We start from the raw sequence: 20,825 nt of genomic DNA on the forward strand, positions 1-20,825 counted from the left end.
AGTCAGATGGCATATGACATTCACGCTGACACCACTAGCCTCCAAGAAATCCCCGCTATGAATCTCTTTCGATCGTAACAGCGGATAAGCTTCGGAAGTAGAAATGCTGATAAGCTTCGGAAGTAGAAACACTTGCCAGAGAAAAGACAAAAACAAACCAATGCTATGCTACTCTAACTTAGTGTGCAGAATTGAATTTTTTTGCGCATCCTAATTTAAGATTTCTAGGTTCGGTGGGCCCCCTAGAGCGTGCGCGCCCTCGTGCACCGCTCACTTCAAATGGCAGCAACCAGCGAAAAAGCCTCTATGGCAGGACAGGGGAACGTGTTGCGCTTCTCCCGAGGCAGATCTCTTGCACCCACCACCCCTGGCAGCCGCTGGAGTCCGAAGACATCGGACGGGGGCGACACAAGAAGCAGAACAGAGAGGGAGCTGGGATGGTGGCTGCATCTGAAGAAGCAGAAGGGGCCGCTGTCGGTTTCGGTCTCTTGGTCCCTGGACTGCGAAGGACTCCTTTCAGTGGCTTCCTCTGAAGCTCCCAAAACGGCCTAAGGCGGAACCTTCATCTCGCTTGCCAGTTTCCGGGGGTAAGAACAGCCGACGGACCGCTTCCGGCTGCCGCGAAGAGCAGCGAGGCAAAGTCGGGCTTCCATCTCTTCGCCCCGCTCGACGGCTGGCCGCGGTTGCTCCTGGTCATGGGCGCCAAGCGGAAAAGCCCGGCTTCGGCCAAGCGGCAGGAGAAGGAGAAGCCGTCGCCGCCTAAGCGGGCCCGCAGCAGCGAGGCCGCGGAACTCACCGGGACCCAGTTCAAGTCCACGTTGCGCGACCCCAGCGCCGCCATGAAGGGTAAGGGCGAGGCAGCGGCTGCTTTCCCCACGTGTTCGCCACATCGGTTGCTTGTCCTCCGCCGCTCCTTTTCCGAAACGCTTCCCCCCACTCCCCCCCCCTGGGGGCCAAAGCACTGCGAATCCGTGTCTGGGCAAGGGCCAAGCAGCTATCCTTGGGCAATAGCGTAGCCTACACTTTCCCCACCACCCGGATTTTTTCCCCCTTTGTTGCTGATTTATATAGCCAAGTACTGCTTCGCCACCCCAGTGAGTTACATGGCTCAGTTTTCCACCAAAATTGGATGCTCAGTAATTAACTTTAACCGCTCCGTCGAGGAAGATGCAGGTCGCAGAGATCCACCCCCCCCCGCAACCCTTGTCCATCAGAATAGCCCTTTTTGAAAGAAAAGAGCAGCAATCGGCTGATGCGTAGGGGATTAGTTATTTCAAACAGTTTTTTCTCTATTTATGCAGTTAGTTCAAGTGGTTCCCTTGTTGCAAGTTCATGATTGCAGATTCATTAAAGGCAACAGAGTTTTGTGGCACCTTATAGACTCAGCACATTTATTATGGGATGGTTTAGTAGTGCCTGCTTCATCACATGCATGAAATGTACCGTAATCCTCTGTTGGTATGTATTTACAGTAAGGTCTAAAAGGGTAAATGTAAACGTTTGAGTTAAATGGCAATGCTGTGTAAAAAGTACAGCCCGTAACAATCCCATTTTAGCTTAAATACAGCTAAAATCATTTTAGCTGTATATCTGCATATTGATTAATGCAGAGCACAAAATGGGACTGATTGTTTATATATCACACTAGAAGTGCACAGTTGCAGGGGGTAGAAAGTTTGCAAGATGTCCCCAGGTAGGGAAGCTTGTCAACATAAAAAAAGAGAGACTCTTAATCTCAGTGTCATGGGGTTGGACTAGATGATCCTCATGGTCCTTTCCTACTCTACAATTCTATGATTCAATGATTTTATTTATAATATTTAAATCTTCAGATTTACCCAGGTCATACAGACTCCTAGTTCATGCTCCAACTTTGTTATGGTGTACTATTACAAATTTATTTCCCACTTTGTTACTGTTGCACCATTTGTTGGTCGGTCTGCACCTGTGTTCTGTTCCCAGAGGTTGCATTGACAAGGTATTAATGCCAGCAATTTGTTGGTGGTTGTTTCTAGGTACATAGGAAGCTGCCTTCTTTAGCTGGTTGATCTTGGCTATACTGAACAGCAGCATCTCTCAAGGATTTCGGGCAAGTGTTGAATAAGTCCTTGATTTGTTCCAGGTTTGGAAACATTCATATCAAGAGCGAAATCATTACCATCAGCAGAACAGTATGATGTTGTAGAGGGATACATAAAAGTTTCAGTTGAGTGTGCAGAAATTTTAAAACTTCTGGATGGTGAAAGGCGGGCTGAAAGTGAGGTCAGTATTTTGTTTGTTGCATTTAGCATTCTATGATGAGTTGTTTATACAGTGAACAAGTGCTGATTGGTAACATAAAGCAATAAGGAATAAACGTTCCACTGGAACCTTCACACAGTTAAATTAACGTTTATTGTTTGTCAAGTATTTCACAGATTGAAACACTTAAAATGATAATTTTATTTGTCCTCACAATAAGTCTGTGAAATATTTCCTTCATATTTTCATCTTGTAAGATTTGTAGCCCTGCACGTTTGTGATGTGCACTGTTGTTCCATCTTCCTTTGAAATTGTGTGTTGGCTGCAAGCATTTTGTTGCACTACAGGACTGGAGCATTGGCTTGGAAATTTTGGCTTACTTTTACAGAAATTGTCTCCTTGAAGACCTTATTTAGCAAAGATTGGGTCCACAATTCATTTGTAATATTTCTTTGCTTTCTTCTTGGTATTCTGATTTAGAGATTATCATTGTAGGAGGGAGCGGTAAGCACTTGCTATATTTTTACATTTGGAAGCTTCCTTTATTGTTAGATGTTATATTTTATTTAGGATGATGACTTCTCAAGTTCTACTAATATTTGCTGCTTTTCCCACCCACCCACCCACCCACCCCAATGAACAAAGTATAATAAAGTATTTAAATGTTGCAGATGCTGCTAATCTTTCAAGCTCTAGAAAGCATTTTGCTGCGAACAGCGAGTGATTTGTCCCACTTCAGTGTGGTGGGGATGAACATAGTAAAGAAGCTGATCAATAGCTACATGAGATTGATCTATGCTGCTCTGTATTCTGAGAGTCACAGGTAAGTTCATTGCAAACCAAAGGACATATATAACTGTCTAAAACTTTAATAAAACAATATTTCCATTGATCAGGATCATGCCACTTTAATCCTGAGAACAGATCTTGGAATGGTACACAAAGTACTCTTTGTACTTGATTTAGGAAAATAATTTGCCATGACCTTCCTCCTTTCTTTTTGCTTCCATGTTTGTTTATTTATTTATTTATTTGACACTTATACTCCACCAGCATAGATTTAAAGCATAGTTACAAAAATGTGGTGGCACATTTTTTAAAATTCAAAATATAATGTGCAGCATCCATTACAGAGTGCAGGGGTCCACTATAAAAAAGACGCATCAACAGGAAGAAAAGTGTAAAAATGACAGTTACTCACATCAACTGCATGTGTTTAAAATTGTTGGTAGGACCTGGCCATACTCATGGATATTAACATAAGTGACAAAATTATACCAAATTAAAATAAACTTACCACTTTTATGTACTCTGTTTGTGAGTCAATATTCTAATAATGCAATATCCTACACTTTTGTATACCAGAATTCTCTCTCCAGAATCTTGCAATAGTTATTCTGGTACAGGCTTCCTCAACCTTGGCCCTCCAGATGTTTTGAGACTACAATTCCCAGCATCCCTGACTGTTGGTCCTGCTAGCTAGGGATCATGAGAGTTGTAGGCCAAAATCATCTGGAGGGGCCGAGGTTGAGGAAGCCTGGTCTGGTAAGTGACTGACCAGGTCCCTGCTATACGGAATAAATTCGTCCTCTGTAAAGAAACTTACAAGGGCTAATTGTGGGGATGGCATTATTTTGTTAAGGTTAAATATTAAGGTTTTCAGGCAAACACTTCAGTCTGGGATGTGGCTCGGCATTTCTAATGATAGGGCCAGCCTTGGAATCATAATTTAACAGGGTTTAGCCTGTTAAAGAAGTGGCCTGTATAATATTCTATCATTTGTCTTAAAAGTGCTGAAACAAAAAATATAGAGCATTTTATCCAGAAAAGTTTCCCATTGCCACAAGGATGTTGGCTTTCACAATGGGAATTTCTCTCTCCCCTCCACAAATCTGCCGTTTAGTGGTGATGTGCTAGGTATCTGCCGCTCTTAGCTGGCATAATTCAAACCTGCCTATTTTTATTTCAAAGGTGTCAGTTCTTTATTTTTCATTGACTGGTTTGCCTGTGTACTGTTCCTTCTCCTGTGTTGTTTATATAGACTGTCTCGCCAGTGCCTCATCTTGCTGTCTGCAATGGTGTCACAGGGGCCAGATGCTGCAAGGGATGTCTACAGCCACTTTGATTTCAATAATAAGTTCCTTCCTAGTTTAGTGAAGAGGAGAGATTATAAGGTAAGAGGAGGAAATATGCAGTGAGTGTAAGTAATGGCTTAACCGTATTTGTTTTTTGTGGTGTGAAAAGTAAAGCTAGAATTGGGGGTGGGGATACCTAAGTCTCTTTCAATATCATGTGCACAGCATCATTGATCTGGATTGTTTTATTGCTTCAAACTGTCACCGATCTACAGGGGAAACATTTTTCGATTATTTACTTAGGGTTTTTTTGGGGGGGGAAATACATGATTTTACTAAATCATTTTGGGGGGCTTTTGTATGAAATAGCACCTATGTTTTGAATGACATGGATTTAACTGTCAGGTTTCCCCCCTCCCCCCTCATGTGAGGGCTGTTTTACGCAAATGCCTTCTTGCATAAAAATGATGTAACAAAGTCACCCTGTGAGAGTTTCACAGCAAGCAAGCTCATATGCACACAAACACAATCATGTGTGACTCAAGCTGTGGTTTCCTTCCAAAGTTGAGTAAAAGCACATTGTACAGTTTTCCTAGGATTATGCTACTGTAAAATGCAGGTGTGCATGGAAGTGCAACATGTTTGTTTGCTGTTCCACACCAGAATTCTGCTGATAAAAACAGGGACATCAAGAAGATGTGTTAGCTTCCCATGTATAGGAAGCTTTTGCGTATGTTATATTCATTCATATGACTGGTGAACCGCCTCTTCTGTTGTTCTTGCATTGTTCCAGATACATAAAAAGACATTGTTCATCTTCCTCCCATGTTTAATGCATAAATAATCCTGGGCCCTTGGGCTTTTGGCTGCTTTTGTTTTATGTAAATGTGAGGAAGCTACAACAGCAGAAGTTGTTACACATATCAAGGCTCTTGTGCAAACCAAGGGCCTAAGTTTCTGATGGAGTGCACCTAACAAAATATGATAAACTTACAAATGGTTCTGCTAGTTAAAAGACTCTGAACTGTTTAAAATTGCAGTCACTCTTTTAAATATATATTAAGTCCCTCATTTTACAATTGCTGTAGTGAGGTGGCATTTCGGTTTATAAGTTGCTGAATGTCTCTTAACATTTATTTAGGGCAAGCCTGATGTTCGTATGGCATATATCCAGTATGCTGTTTCTTTTTTAATTGCTGGTGACAACACAATCCTTGTCCACATTCTGGAGTTAAAAGGTATATTATAAATATTGTTTCTTAAAGGCATTAATATCTCTCTCTTATTTGTGAAGTGAGATGTCCGTGTTTGGATGGTATGAGTACCTAAATTCATTGGATACAAGCTTTAGGAAGGAGCAGTTCACTTTCATTTGCCTGTGAGTTCTTTGCACAAGGCATTTAGCTGTCAAGATATAATGGGAGAACTTAGCGAAACCTCTGTGCTCTTCGCATAGTATTGATAGAGGAAGACTGAGATTTAAAGAACCCTTTGCTCATGTTTTTGAGTAAGTGGCTGAGTTTAATGAGAGCAAGATTCCCTTACTGTTCTATCCCAGCAAAGGAAAGTTAAAGTGCTTTGCCAGTGTCTTAGCTCTGGAGAAACTTGAGTCTTTGGATTGGGGACAATGTTATGGGCCAGATTTCCCCTGCTCCCCCATAGTCGGTCATCCTTACTGTGTAGATAATGTAGGGTTCAGAATTCAGCTACCCTCTTCCATGGTACAAGTTCATTGTTTATTCTGAGTCCATTCACCTTGTAGACCAAAGCACTCTGTTAAACACCAGTGGCAACACTTGATAAAATTGATTTCATTTTAAAAATGCTTTCCATCTTCCAATTATGTTTTTAACATTTTTAAATGGTTTGTAGATTTCATCCCAGATATTTTCCGAACTGGTTTGAAGGAAGATAGAATTTCTTCAGTTAGCCTTCTACTTTCCACACTGGCAACTAAGGTATGATCTTGAAATGACTTTACTCTTTATATCTTATTTGCTGAAAATAACTCTGCTGTGGTTTTCCAAAGACTCTTCAATTACCAATCCCTTAATGTTTGGCTACAGTTTAGATCGTGTCAGCATTTCTGTTATGAGCTTTTGCTTGATCATAAAATATTCCCTGAGAGTTAGAGCCTGTAATTTGCTGAGCTTTTAAACAAACAAGAAAATAGTATTTCAAAGCAACTGTTAGGAAGTTTTAAATCTTTTATACATCCTGTAAAAATAACTAGATTCTTCCGACTTCCTTTTAAAACTTCAATTTCTGGGGGCAAGGGCAGCTGTTTCAGTTTGCTGCAGGAAAAACAACAGTATTTTGGAATCTTAAAGACTTAACAAAATCAAGAGTTCATCTTGCAGTGTGGTATAAGCAATCATATACCAGAAATGCCACTCTGCAGTCTTCCTAGGACAAACAGGTTACTCTAAAAATAAAACAAATGTACAGAAAGGGCAGTGTTTAGAAATGCACGGGAGAACATTTCAGTCTTTCTTGCTTAATGACCTTAAACTTGACCATTCTTGAACAAAGGAATTTCAAAGGTAGGCTCTAGCCTGAAAATGCGGAATTATAAATTTATCAAGATAAAATATGGTTTTCTTCAGCCTTGTAGTTGAAATTTGAGTATGTGTTGTATTTTTTCTAGGTGGTTCACAATAAAAATCTTAGCAAGACCCAGAAAGTGCGTTTTTTTACTGTAGAGGTATTGAACCACATTGCCTCACTCTACCGCTGGAATGGAATTATTGACGTCAGCACAGAAGATGTCTCGGTACAGCAGTTTCTTCTCATCTTTTTCTATTTCACTTCACTGTTTAACCTCAGCAGAAAGGGTTTTGCCTTTATACTAACCCAAGAAAAAAGAGGAAAGCTATATCTGGCCCTGTATAGTAAAACAATATTTATTTTGCCTAGAATAAGGATTATTATTATTGTAATAATAATAATAATAATAATAATAATAATAATAATAATAATTTACCGGTATTATATATACCTCACCCACCTGGCTGGGTTTCCCCAGCCACTCTTTGTTATTATTACCCACCCTGCCCCAGCAGGTCTGAGGGGGGCTGGCAGAAATTCAAAATGGGATGGGAGTTGGGAGTTCAAAACATTTGCAAGGCACCAGGTTGGGGAAGGTTAGTATGTACAGCTGAAAACAGCAAAGGAAGTGAGGAAGAAAAGTCTTCTCTGATCCTTCCTAAACCAGCTTATGGACATTTAACAGACAGTGTCTTCAGCTTTTTACAGTGTCCCACAATTCACTTTTTTCTCCTCTGAGAATCTGCTGGTTGCTGCTAGGTCTTGGGACTCCATTTTTCATGTGCTACTTATAAATGCCATCTTCTCCTGCCCCTCAAATTTGACTTCCCAGCCAAAGGGAAGGTTGATTTGTATTCCCCATTGCTCATCTCTGACTGATGGCAGCCGTCCTGGTATCAGGCAGAGGCCCTCCCCATCACTTGCTCTCCGATCCTGGATATGCCAGGTACTGCATTTGGGACCTTCTGAAGCATGGAAAGCATGTGCTCTGCCACTGAGCTATGGTCAAATAAACAAATTCTAGTAAACATTGATCTTTGTGCTCTACACAGGCTACTCAGGATCCTGACGAGGCAGGAAAGATCCTAGTGAGGAAACTTGTCCATGATTTTTTACTGGATCTCTGCTGTTCTCTGAAACATGGCATTAACTTTTATGATCCGAGCCTTGGCACATCAGGAAGGTAAAGTATCCCAGTTACTTTGGTGGTTGAAAATAGTCCCGTCAGCTATTCTCTGTTTAAATCAAAGATTCTCATAGTTTCAACAGGACCAGCCAAATGTACAAAAATTGCTTTGGTTTTGTACGTGGACTGCAGGTCTTCCCCACCGTGGGACTGAGACTTGTCAGGAACTTGAGGAAATGAAGAAAGATAGAATTGGAAGGGCAGCCAGGAAGCTACCCCAAACCCCAGAATGTTTCCTAGTCCATTGCATCAGGGGTGGGAGTAGATTTGGGGTGTAGGACCACAGCCAGTCCCAAACCGTGATTCTGGATGAGGCAGAAACATTGACAATTGTTATGTCATCTCCTTTTTAAAGGAAGGCCACAGGGGGGAGCCCCAACACTCCACAGCTCCCAGAAGGCAAGGCTGAACAAAATACTTCAAGTATTTTTAGTGAGAAGCCTAAACAGACCTTTAAAAAACATAATATGGTTTCCCTTAGGGAGTTGTTGCCATCATATGATATAGGCTGCTTAGCTGAAAGTTCTGTGAAGCATTGGCCTTTGCTTGTGAAACGATTGGTCTACATCAGGCATCCCCAAACTGCAGCCCTCCAGATGTTTTGGCCTACAACTCCCATGATCCCTAGCTAACAGGACCAGTGGTCAGGGATGATGGGAATTGTAGTCCACAACATCTGGAGGGCCGAAGTTTGGGGATGCCTCACCTAGGCTATCATTCCTCCCATCCCACCTTCTGCTTAAATTCTCAGCTGGTACTGTTTCTTGCAAATGAAATTGAAACAATTATGTGCCAATTATGTGCTATCTAAAGTGTCTAAATTAGATTACAATTCTGTGATTTCAGTATATTACAGAATTATTTTGGGTTCTCTCTGTCAAAAGTAAACTGAGCAGAATTTAGAGCCTTATTTACCATCTTGCCTGCACCCAAAGAGCCACTTTACTAATTCCATACACCCAAGGGAGCTTAGTAGGGGTGCTGTTTTGTTTGTCTAATAGCAGTTTTTTTCCGTTTATGGCACACCTCTTTTAAAACTGAGGACTATTACAAGAGCAGTTTGTGAATAGATGGGGTCAAAGTGGAGAGGGGAGAGTCAGATTCCACTGGGCATGCTCAAGACCCCCTTGCACATGCCTAGAGCAGCTGTTTGGATCCTGAACATTTGTTTCTACTGTATGGTGGCATATGCTACCATAGTGATTGTTTTTCAAAATCTTTCTTTACTAGAGGAGGGAATTTGGTTCTTCTGCGCTTTCTCGTGAATCTAAAGACTGCTGCAGAAGATGAGATGGTTGCTGATCTTGCGGTGAACATATTCAAAGTGTGCCCAGATTTACTGAACAGATACTTTAAGGAGTCCCAGTATTCTTTTGTTCCCAGGCTAAAATCAGCTTGGCTAGACAATATGAAATTGCTGAGGAAGGTAAGAATTTTATGAAAAGTATACCCTTTGTACATGAAAATAACATTTACCAACTTTTTTGCTGTGTTAGGATCACAGTAAACATCTTTATTTCCTCCCTTGTAGTTAAATTTGATGGGGAAGTAGCAAAGAGACTCATTTTGGTTAAGGGCCTGTTTGTGCATTTCTTACTGTGGAGAAATCACAACAAAGTTAGACCACTGGGTTGGGTTGCTCTTCTCCCACACCTCACCATGTGAGTAAATAATGTCTATCTTTACTATTTACAGGTAGGTAGCCGTGTTGGTCTGACGTAGTTGAAACAAAATTTTAAAAATCCTTCCAGTAGCACCTTAAAGGTAAAGGGACCCCTGACCATTAAGTCCAGTTGTGACCGACCCTGGGGGTGCGGCGCTCATCTCACGATATTGGCCGAGGGAGCCGGCGTACAGCTTCCAGGACATGTGGCCAGCATGACAAAGCTGTTTTCTGGCGAACCAGAGCAGCCCATGGAAACGCCGTTTACCTTCTCGCCGGAGCGGTCCCTATTTATCTACTTGCACTTTGATGTGCTTTCGAACTGCTAGGTGGGCAGGAGCTGGGACCGAGCAACGGGAGCTCACCCCATTGCAGGGATTCGAACCGCCAACCTTCTGATCAGCAAGCCCTAGACGCTGTGGTTTAACCCACAGCGCCACCTGGGTCCCTTAGAGACCAACTAAGTTTTGTCATTGGTATGAGCTTTTGTGTGCATGCTCACTTGCTCATACCAGTGACAAACTTAGTTGGTTTCTAAGGTGTTACTGGAAGGGAATTTTTTTAAAAAAAATCTTTATTTATCTGAACATGGTACCTCTCTGACTATTATCTGCCCTCCAGATCTGTTCTTGAAAGGAATGCAAGGGACATATTGTAGTCACACAGTTGAAACGATATTACTTAATAAGAGCATGATACAGAAAGCCCAAGATTTTACTAGGTTGATATTTTGCCGTTGTAACAAATGAACAAGTCCTGAGTTTGGAAATGTTTTTGCACGGGAATTATTCACATCCGATCATAACTGTCTGCCATTTTGTACCCTCTGTGCAGAATCAACATTCAATGGTACTTTGTGCACTGGAATCTGTACCAATCATGCAAAATTATATTTGATTCAAATATGCAAATTAATATTGGCGTCCATTACTGCATATATTTCCTAATGGTTTTGAAGTGTTTGCTCTCCCAGTAGTGGAAGATGAAAGAAGGTATAAGGAAGTTCCACTTCTATCCCCTGGGATAGAAATGGGAATACCAGCTCACACCTACTCACAACTAGAACTTTGTTAGGCATTGCCTTTACACCTTCAATACAATTATAAGCCAGAGTGGTTATAAGCCTAGATTCCCAGGATACTGAATTTTGGACTTGGTACCACATTCTATGCTTCTGCAACACTTATGCCATGTATACAGCTCTGGCAATAAACAGGAGGCAAGATGGTAATATGTGGGCTAAGTTTGTTCTCGTACCTTTTTTCTGGGCATAATTGCTGTTATCTGCTCTAAGTCTTTTAGAAAGAGCACATTATCAACTCAAAACAGGTGATTAAATAGGAGCCAATATATTATTATCTTCCTCTGTGTTTACTGAGTTCTGTACCAGGGACCCTGAGCTATAAGTTGCCAAAAAGATACGGGCCATCCTTTAAGCTAAAGATCATTTAGCTGGTATGAGTTGACTTAGATCTAGGTCTTCCTAGTTATTTATAGAAAATGTGGCGAGGGTTTTTTAAAACTTCTTACTAAAATGCATTAGAGAGAGATTAATACATATCCTTTATTCCTGGTATATCGCCTTCGTGAATGGGGAAAATGTTTTTGAAAGTAATAGAATATATTAACTAAGAGAATGAGATCAGTGATGGAGAAATTAGATGGCAGTTTATTTTTTATTTGATTAGAACGCTTATGAATAGCTTTTCTGTTACTCAGCAACTTCCTGATAAAGTGTCTTAAACAGGAAGAATGAATATTGACAACAGCAGATAAGCTATGGAAACTAAATGCTTGCAGAGAGAGAGAGAGAGAGAGAGAGAGCGCAATATCACTCTCTCTATTTAGGATTCTCATCAACTGATAATCAGAGACTTGCTGCCTCTGTTACTGAAGGTGATGCACAGCCATTGTGACTAGTAGCCATTGATATCCTTACCCTCCACGAATTTTTGTTTTGAGGTGGCTACAGCAGGAAACAGCTGAAGTTCTCCTAAATTCCTCTTCTGCTTGTGGAAAGCTATGCTTTAACAAATAAACAGTCGATGGACACCAGTTGGGTTCATCCCCAAATACCTTTCTCTTCATGAGGAATTAGGCATTTCAAATTGTTTTATAATATAATAACCTTTGTACATGTTCAGTTGAATTGGCTTTAGGAGCCATGGCCTCATTAGCACTGTCTTAACAATATGTATTTTCTATAAAAATTTCAGATCTATGAGGCTCAACCAGAGATTTCTACTGCTTTTAGAACAAGAGAGTTTGTTCCTTTTCCAAGATTGCTTTCAATGGTGATGGTAACAACCATTCCAGCCGTCTGCAACAAAGTCATGTTTACCCAAGGATTAAATGTAAGTACTTCTCTTTATAATCTGTATGGGGAGGTTTTTGATTCCACTAAGCAATTTTGCTGGCACTATGCTTTTTAAAGCTTATCTTGCATGAAAGGTTCTAATAGTTGCAAGAACTGAATTTTCATGTTATAGGAGTGAGCCTGTGCATGCCTTGAGCTTGTGCGGAAGATTTTGCTTTGATTTTGACTAACCACAACTTTGTATTGCATCTACACTCAGGCTATGTTAGTAAACTTTACTGTAGTTTACTAAAACAAGGGCAACTTCAGCCTGTGGTTTATGAATCTGGCTCATTATGATTGTTAATTCTAGTATTACATCTGAACCCTAAATTGTGGTTAATCAAAAATTAAAGTGGAAGCTTCCAATCCCCTTCTCCTTATGGCTGTACAAGAGGACGGGAAGCATGTGAGGCTTATTTCGCCCCAATGGAGTGTCATTGGCAACCCAACTAGATTTCACCTCTCAAACATTACTGTAGCAACATGGAATTTATCAAAGGGAAACAGTTCTTGGTACAAGGCCAGTAAACTTGGCATAGCTCATTTGATATGAGCTAAATATGTGAAATAGCTGAAGTAAATCACGATTTTTCAGTGTCTTGTAGTAGTGTGTGGCAACCCCACTTTACAATATTATTTGCCTGCTTTTTGATCGTGTTCCAGTGCTTAAAACAGCCCGGTTTCCCCCAGATTTATTCAACTGCAGTTGACATCAACCCCCAGCCAGCATGGCCAGTGATTAGGGATAATGGGAACTGTAGTCCAAAACACCTGTAGGACACCAAGTTGAGCTATTGCCCCTTTTGTTACCCTTCCAATCTCTCCTTCCACCCCCTCTTCAGTAAATGCCTACAAGGCCTTACAGGGAGAACCTTTCCAGTCCAAAGTACCCAGATTGTATTAAACTCTGTCTGGCCACATAATGATTTGACCCTTCCCAGTCTGCCTGCTTCCTTGGGGCAAGGGCTGCTGCTTGGTTTGCTCTTCACTTTACAGGGCTGCCATTGGCTATAATTTAGTGCACACCTGCTTGAGGGTAAGTCTCAACCCAGTGGGACTTATTCGTGCTCTGTCTGGCTCTTTCTCCCTGTCTTCCTTCAAAGTAGTGAGTCTGACTCTGCAGAAGCTCTGTGATAATTGATGTGGAGCTGTGCAGATTAAAGGCAATGATAGAAAAATGTATTTTGTTTCCGCTAAGGGGGTGGGGTGGAGCTCTTGTCACTGCTATTTGCCTCAGTTCCTGAGAAAGTTCCGGCATGGAGAGGCATTCTCCTTACATGGAACCTTGATGCTGCCTGGCCCCGTCCTGGCAATTGAAAGTGATGCCACCAGTGGGTCGCACCAACAGTTCCTGGAAAGATGAAGCAGAAGCACAGTAACGGTTTGTTCCTCTTTTCTTTTAGATAGCCAATAAAACAGTAAAGCATACAATCTTCTCGCTTATATCAACTGTTTTGAAAAGAGCACTGAAAAACATTGAGCACTGTCTAAACGAGACGTTATGGGAGAAGTCCGAAATTTATACACCATCTATGATGCAAGAATTCGTCCAGCAATACAGAGAAGCAGTTGGCAAGGTAAAAAGTAATAAAACTGTGTGGTACATAATTGCAGTTTTGTGCAGCAGAAAATACGTCCATTCAGGGAGGATTTCTTCCTCCACTTTCTGTATCCCGACAGCTAATCCTGACAAGACAGAAGTACTGTTTGTGGGGGACAGGGGGCGGACTGGTGTGGAGGACTCCCTGGTCCTGAATGGGGTAACTGCCCCTGAAGGACCCGGTGTGCAGCCTGGGAGTCATTTTGGACTCACAGCTGTCCATGGAGGTGCAGGTCAATTCTGTATCCAGGGCAGCTCTCTACCAGCTCCATCTGGTACGCAGGCTGAGACCCTACCTGCCAAACAGACTGTTTCGCCAGAGTGGTGCATGCTCTAATTCAGGCGTTGGTAACCTTTTCAGCCTGTGGGCTGGAGGATTCCCACGGACTATTGTCCGTGGGCCGGACAAGGGCTGCACAGGCGCAGAAGCCATTTCCGGTGCCGGTGCGGACATTTTGGAAATGGGCAGCCAGCACCGGAAATTGTTTCTGCGCAGCTGCGGACATATGCAGAAGTGGTTTCTGGTGCTGCGGACATGTTGGAAATGGGCAGTGCAGTACCAGAAATTGCTTCTGCGCATGCCCGCGGCTGCGCAGAAGCGATTTCCGGTGCTGGCTGCCCATTTCCAAAATGTCTGCAGCGCCAGAAATTGCTTCTGCAGCTGAGTAGATGCGATTTCCGGCGCTGCTCAGCGAGTCCCCGCGCTGCGCCGCACCGGTTTACCGCAGCGCACGGGGGACTTGCCAAGCGGGCGGCTCGGTTCACGGGTGGCCCGTGGGCCAGATAAACGGCCTCCATGGGCCGGAGGTTGCTGATGCCTGCTCTAGTTATCTCCCGCTTAGACTACTGCAATGCACTCTACATGGAGCTACCTTTGAAGGTGACCCGGAAACTCCAACTAATCCAGAATGCAGCAGCTAGACTGGTGACTGGAAGCTGCCGCTGAGACCATATAACTCTGGTCCTGAAAGACCTACATTGGCTCCCAGTACATTTCCGAGCACAATTCAAAGTGTTGGTGCTGACCTTTAAAGCCCTAAACGGCCTCGGTCCAGTATACCTGAAGGTGTGTCTCCACCCCCATTGTTCTGCGCGGACACTGAGGTCCAGCTCCGAGGGCCTTCTGGTGGTTCCCTCACTGCGAGAAGCAAAGCTACAGGGAACCAGGCAGAGGGCCTTCTCGGTAGTGGCGCCTGCCCTGTGGAATGCCCTCCCATCAGATGTCAAAGAGATAAACAACTACCTGACATTTAGAAAACATCTGAAGGCAGCCCTGTTTAGGGAAGTTTTTAATGTGTGACATTTTGATGTATTTTAATCTTTGTTGGAAGCCGCCCAGAGTGGCTGGGGAAACCCAGCCGGATGGGTGGAGTACAAATAACAAATTATATTATTATTATTATTATTATTATTATTATTATTATTACTAAGGTGAACAATATCCAGAGGTATTTCTAATGGATTCTTAACATTTTCCTCCTCTTATAATTTATATGCTATTTCTTGATGCTTTAAGGCTTTCTTAATTAATGCTTAATTGCTGAATGCTGGGATACAGATATTTTAAACTTTTTATGTGGTTTTATTGAAATAATTTCTGTGCTAGGTACTAGTTGCAATTTTTAAGTCATGGTACTTAGAATAGCAAGATATGTTCAACCAGTTAGTAGAGACGTTAAAATAGAGTTTCAATAACTCTAGAATTCTGAATGTGGAAACCTGACTGGGAAGAACAGTCAGGGTGCCAGGTTAGGGGAATATCAGCCCCCTATCATTTCAGCATATATTGGAAATAAGGAGCAACAGTTATAGACTGATAGTCAATTTGTACAAATAGAGCTAAGGTAATAGTTTTCCAATTCTCACAACTGAGGCATCTCATTGGCTATGTTGGAACGTCATGCAAAACTGAGAATAAGTTGATCCTCCTCTTGGGCTTGTATGCCCCCCTTTCCTTCTCTAATGCAGCCAGGAGGGGGATATTGGAAACCTCTGCTTCAGTTTTTAGATTACATGCAGTTCAGCATGTCATCCAAACCATAAACTGTGGTTAACCTATTCCATTGTCTTGCTTGTTTACACTGACCATTTGGAACTGCTATATAATTAGTGTGAGAATTAGTATTAAAAACTGTAGGCCAATTCACTTAAGCCTAGTTCTGACCAACTGAGGTGAACAGTCATCAATGGGCTTAATTAGCAGTTGTGCAAAAAAAAAAATCAACACTATTCCTCAGTTTTAAAATACTTATCTTGTAATTCAGACTTTCTCAAAAAACCCATGACTGGTAAATTTTTGTATGAATTTGCATAGGATGTTCTTTCCCCTTTTCTCCTCCATTCCTGCTTTGTAAATAATTCTTTATAGACATGTTGCCGTGATAAGACAATTGTATAACAATATTAAGTGGCTAATGTTGGTATTCTTTTTAACAAATCTAGCTCTTGCCAGATATGACTACGATAGTAGCAGTCTGGCAGTCGCTTCTAAAGCAGGAGAAGGGACAAGATGGACAGAAAGGGAGTGGTGAAGATGCTTCTTCTGTTGCGGAGGAAATAACAGCAGGCAAAGAAACAAATGGAGAGCATGGTAGGAAAACCTTAGTCATCTTATCTAATGTGCGTGTGAACAGTGGTGTACAATGATTCATATCTGATGAGTCACAGTGGCTCTGTTCTGTTCTTTGACAACCCCTGTTAATGACCTCTTATAGGAGAGATGCTTTTAGAGGCATCTGATATAATTCTAAGAATCTGAGCTCCTGTTTTCAAGAAACGTCTTTGGTTATTCTGGGGTAGTCATGGTGCAGCCTATGCATGCTCAGCAAGTGCCAGATTGGATACAAAATTCAGTGCTATCATTTATGCTAAAATGGTTTCCAGAGCTAAGTTACCCTCCTATCCATTGCACAACTTAAGCTCTTGCTGCATAAACAAAGGCTTGCAAAGGGGCAAGAGGAGTTGTCTGGATGTGTACCATTTTCCTTTTCGCTACGGCCACTCCCCCTCCATTCTGCAGTTCTTTCCTATCACCGAAGGGATGAGAACAATAATTTATCCATACCTCTGACTGTGACTGACCTGTCTACCCATCCCTACCCTCAGTGCATTAGTACTTCATTGTGTAGGGTTTTGCTAGCCAATACTAACACAACAGTGTTTGTGGTGGTAAACTTAACTCCATGATTATGGTTTAACTTGGTTGCTTCTCAAATTACCCTTGGTCCTGACTGCTATTTCACCAAATTGTATTACATATGTCTTTGATAATAAGGATATTATTTAAAAATATGTTTACATATGTATATATTTACTCTAGGCTCAGATGATGCAGAGACCACTCTCTTGAAAGCTGTCTTACTCCACGTGATCTGCCTTTATCAGCAAGCTGTTCCCCATTTAGTAGCACAGAGCAACTTTGACTTTAGCAAATTAATAAAAGGTAATTCAAGTGTCTTCAAATTATGAAGTAAAACACACATTGAAAATATTTGTATGATATGTATGCATGCAAAGCTCTGCCACTGAGCTATAGCCTTAACATAACATTATGCTGTTAGACCTCTTTATGTTCCCAGGGTTTTAAATATTTGTTGTGTATTGCAGTACTTAAACATTTTCAGCTCCTTGATCTATTACGTTACTTTTTGTTGTTTTAGTTAGTTTTTACCTCTGTAAGTTAATGTTTTTATTGAAATCATGTAATCTCTGGAAATATAATGCATGGAATAAAATATTATTATTTTCCAACCACAGGCATTATTACTGAAAAAGGGCTGCGACAGGAGATCCCTCCTGTTCTACAATATCACATTATCAAGGTGGCTCTAGAATTGCCTGCAAACAAGTTTTCCTGGTTCAAAATACAGGTAGGAACATGAGGGTTATTTTTGTCTCCTATATTAAGACCAGCTGTCTTATTCATTGGTTTCCTAATCTGCTTTGTCTGTAAGGCAGTCCTAAATTCCATTTTGTCAAGAGACTTGTGTGTTGTGAGCAATTATATTCACATTATACAAGTAGCAAATGATGTTCTCAGAGGTAGCAATAAAGCTTTGAGCATGCTGTAAGGCAGGGATGGAGAACCTTCGGCCCTCCAGATATTGCTGGACTACAAGTCCCAACATCCCTGACCACTTGCCATGCTGGTGGCTGATAGGAATCACTATTATTATTATTATACCGTATATTCATACCCCACCTTTCTCCCTGACAGGGATTCAAGGCAGCTTACAGATAAGAATAAGAGCAGCTAGAAACAAAAGGGGGATAAATCATTTTTTTTAAATTAAACACTATCTATCTATCTATCTATCTATCTATCTATATATCTATCTATCTATCTATCTATCTATCTATCTAATGTATTAAAAACCATACAAATAATTACAATAAAAACTGGAATTTATTTTATTTTATTTATTGAATTTATATACCGCCCTATACCCAGAGATATAGGCACCAGCCCTTTTGTCAAAAGCAGTGAGCCTCCCAAATCCTGTTAGAACAAGAAAGTTTGCACCTGCTGGCAGAAGGACAACAAGGAGGGAGCCAATCTGGTTTCTTCAGGGAGGGGTTCCAAAGTCTGGGAGAGCAACTGAGTCCAGCAACATCTGGAGGTCCACAGATTCCCCATCCGTACTTTAGGTCCTCTAGGATTTTCTCTACTGGCATGATTTTACTTTGTGTACAGTTATTTTCTAAAGGAGTAAGCCTCTCCCTGATTTAACTACAGAAAAGTCTTTTGAAAGTATGCATTTAGAACAAGAAGTAGCTTTGTAGAGGCTAGGAATGACTGTGCCCATGTCTATGCCCACTTCTGCTGTTTGCATTTTAACTAGGAGTGTGGTTATTTTATCTCTTTTGTAACACATGTGGAGTGGGATTTGTATAAATGGAAAAGGATTGGGTCTGAGGCACAGGATAAACACTGATAAAGCTTTGCCCTTCAGCAGGTATGTCAGGCAAGTTTGTTTTGGAAGCTCAGAATTTCACTAAGAGGACTGTTCTATCAATTGGGTGAGATTCTGAATGAAGACGGGAGCACAGACAGCAGATCAAATGACTATTCAAAGTGAAATTACAAAAGTCCTGTTTGGGCAGTTACCTTTATTAGGACCAACCAGCATGTCACAGGAAAGCAAGCTAGCTTTTGATTTCCCAGAATTCTGGATGTTGAACAAAGGGATGGAGGAGAAAAAAGAGAGAGCTGGCTTGGGGAAAGGCTGTAGCCCAGTGGTACGACATCTGTCTTTCTTGCAGAAAGCCAAGTTTTAACCCTGACATCTCCAGGAATGCTGGAGGCTGCTGTCAGTCATTGTAGCAAGATGGACCAATGGTCTGACTCAGTACAAAGTAGCTTCTTGTGTTCCTAAGATTTTGAAGCCACAAAATCTGCATTTAATCATATAATGTAGGTAAAGACTGCAGAGGTAATAGCATTAGGTTCTCCTAGGTGCTATGTAGCTTTCAGAATTATATTTTCAAACATGGAGGCTTAGCTGTTACTGGTCTAGCAATCCTAGGCGTGGCTTGAAAGCTTTATAGCACCTAATCCTGCAGTCCCCACCTACGTTTTAAGACAATGGCCATGTTTGCACATAAGTCAGACTTATTGTGGTTTATTAGGAATGAGAAACATGCTGGTACATATCATCTGATCTCTCCCCATTTGCTGCTGCTCCCCTGGTGCAAGCTAGATGAACAAACCAGCAGGGCTTAGCATCCTTTTACAATCCAAACCGAGGATTGTGGTCTCTTGCTCCATTACAGGTCACAAATCAGCAGTCGTAGATTCAGGTTATGTTAGGGCACATCCAACTTGGATGGAATGAGAAGTCAAGGCTTTCTCACATCAGGAAAGGAGCAAAGTAGATGCAACTGGGCTATGCATGCCACCAGCTCACCACTTGCCCTGATTAACCACGTAAGCCATAAAGTCTGGCTTACCATTACGTATGAACCCAACATATGACTGAACTCTTCTTTTTAATGAATTTATTTCTTTATTTATCAGAGCTTCCAGGGTATACAAAAACAAATGCAGGATTTGTGGCTTGAACATCAAGAGATTTTTATTTCCTTCCTCTCCCCCATGTCTCTTAACATTAGACTTAACATCCAGCCTGATAGAACTGGGTCACTATTTTGTGGCACTTTGGTTGGTCCTATAAAGGCATTGCTTAATTGTGGATGTTTAGTTTCTCTTACGGACCAACAAGGTATACTTTGCTTTTTGCGTTCAAAGGAAGTGGGGAACTCTGAATGAGTTATTCAACCTTGACCCTCAAGCTCTGTGAAAGCAGAGTTGGCATTTGGTACAGGTTGTCAGTAACAGGGTTATAGGCATCAGTCTCTGTGGAGAGACCCAAAACAATTTTATGAATTGTAATCCGTAAAGTGTATTCTCCTAGGATGAAGCCGAGAAAGTCTGTGGCGAAAGATCAGTATTTTATTTGCTGATGAAAATGTTCGTAACAAGCAATCATTTGCACCTCAAAACCTCAACAAAGAAATTGATTATTAAGGTGAGCTTTTTTAAATCTAGCTTTTAAAATTTTGTTGTGCCCACAGAAAAGTTGTTCACAGTGAAGGCACTTTAGAACAGGCTTCCTCAAACTTGGCCCTCCAGATGTTTTTGGCCTACAACTCCCATCATCCCTAGCTAGCAGGACCCCAGTGGTCAGGGATGATAGGAATTGCAGTCTCAAAACATCTGGAGGGCCGAGTTTGAGGGAGCCTGCTTTAGAAAGTTGGATTTAGGGTTAGTAATAAGCATGAACACTGTATTCACACCCTGGATTGTATCAAACATTGCATGAATGGTATTCCACTTACACAACAGAACTGTCACACACACCCAATCTTCCAGAGTTGATTTTTAGGGTGTGCAGGGAGCTGCAGGGGACAGGAAGATTGGTTGCACACACGTAAGTTGTGTGTTGTGTGAGCGGAATGGAACTGCAGGGCTGGCTAGAGCCTCCTCTGTTTCATAGAATATACCTATTGTGGCCTGATTGCTGTATTCCCAGGAAATGGGTTTAGTTACTTCACTTTTTTAATTCTTTCTTCAAGTCTCTGTTATCAAGTATGTATTATGGCAATGAATTTGGTTGTAGGTTGTGAACACTCATACGCTGCTCTTCGAGGACACA

At 41.6% G+C, this 20,825-nt stretch overlaps 1 protein-coding gene across 2 annotated transcripts in view; it reads left to right on the top strand.

The window, feature by feature from the left end:
- The first annotated feature begins 272 nt into the window (after window positions 1–272).
- The window catches only part of URB1 (URB1 ribosome biogenesis factor), a 52,167-nt gene continuing 31,614 nt past the window's right edge, over window positions 273–20,825 (top strand). The window contains exons 1-15 of one of the 2 annotated variants that reach the window (XM_035114779.3): window positions 273–846; window positions 2,123–2,262; window positions 2,913–3,064; window positions 4,283–4,415; window positions 5,458–5,554; window positions 6,189–6,274; window positions 6,964–7,089; window positions 7,916–8,046; window positions 9,280–9,475; window positions 11,929–12,066; window positions 13,475–13,648; window positions 16,114–16,261; window positions 16,991–17,113; window positions 17,428–17,540; window positions 20,085–20,198. In XM_035114779.3, the coding sequence (XP_034970670.2) occupies window positions 696–846; window positions 2,123–2,262; window positions 2,913–3,064; window positions 4,283–4,415; window positions 5,458–5,554; window positions 6,189–6,274; window positions 6,964–7,089; window positions 7,916–8,046; window positions 9,280–9,475; window positions 11,929–12,066; window positions 13,475–13,648; window positions 16,114–16,261; window positions 16,991–17,113; window positions 17,428–17,540; window positions 20,085–20,198 (2,022 nt within the window). In that variant the 5' untranslated portion in view covers window positions 273–695. Of the gene's footprint in view, window positions 847–2,015; window positions 2,263–2,912; window positions 3,065–4,282; window positions 4,416–5,457; window positions 5,555–6,188; window positions 6,275–6,963; window positions 7,090–7,915; window positions 8,047–9,279; window positions 9,476–11,928; window positions 12,067–13,474; window positions 13,649–16,113; window positions 16,262–16,990; window positions 17,114–17,427; window positions 17,541–20,084; window positions 20,199–20,825 lie in introns of both variants that reach the window. The other variant, XM_035114780.3, reaches the window with a different exon arrangement.

This window comes from Zootoca vivipara, chromosome 4 (assembly GCF_965207765.1).
Source record: "Zootoca vivipara chromosome 4, rZooViv2.hap1.1, whole genome shotgun sequence".
NCBI lineage: Eukaryota > Metazoa > Chordata > Lepidosauria > Squamata > Lacertidae > Zootoca > Zootoca vivipara.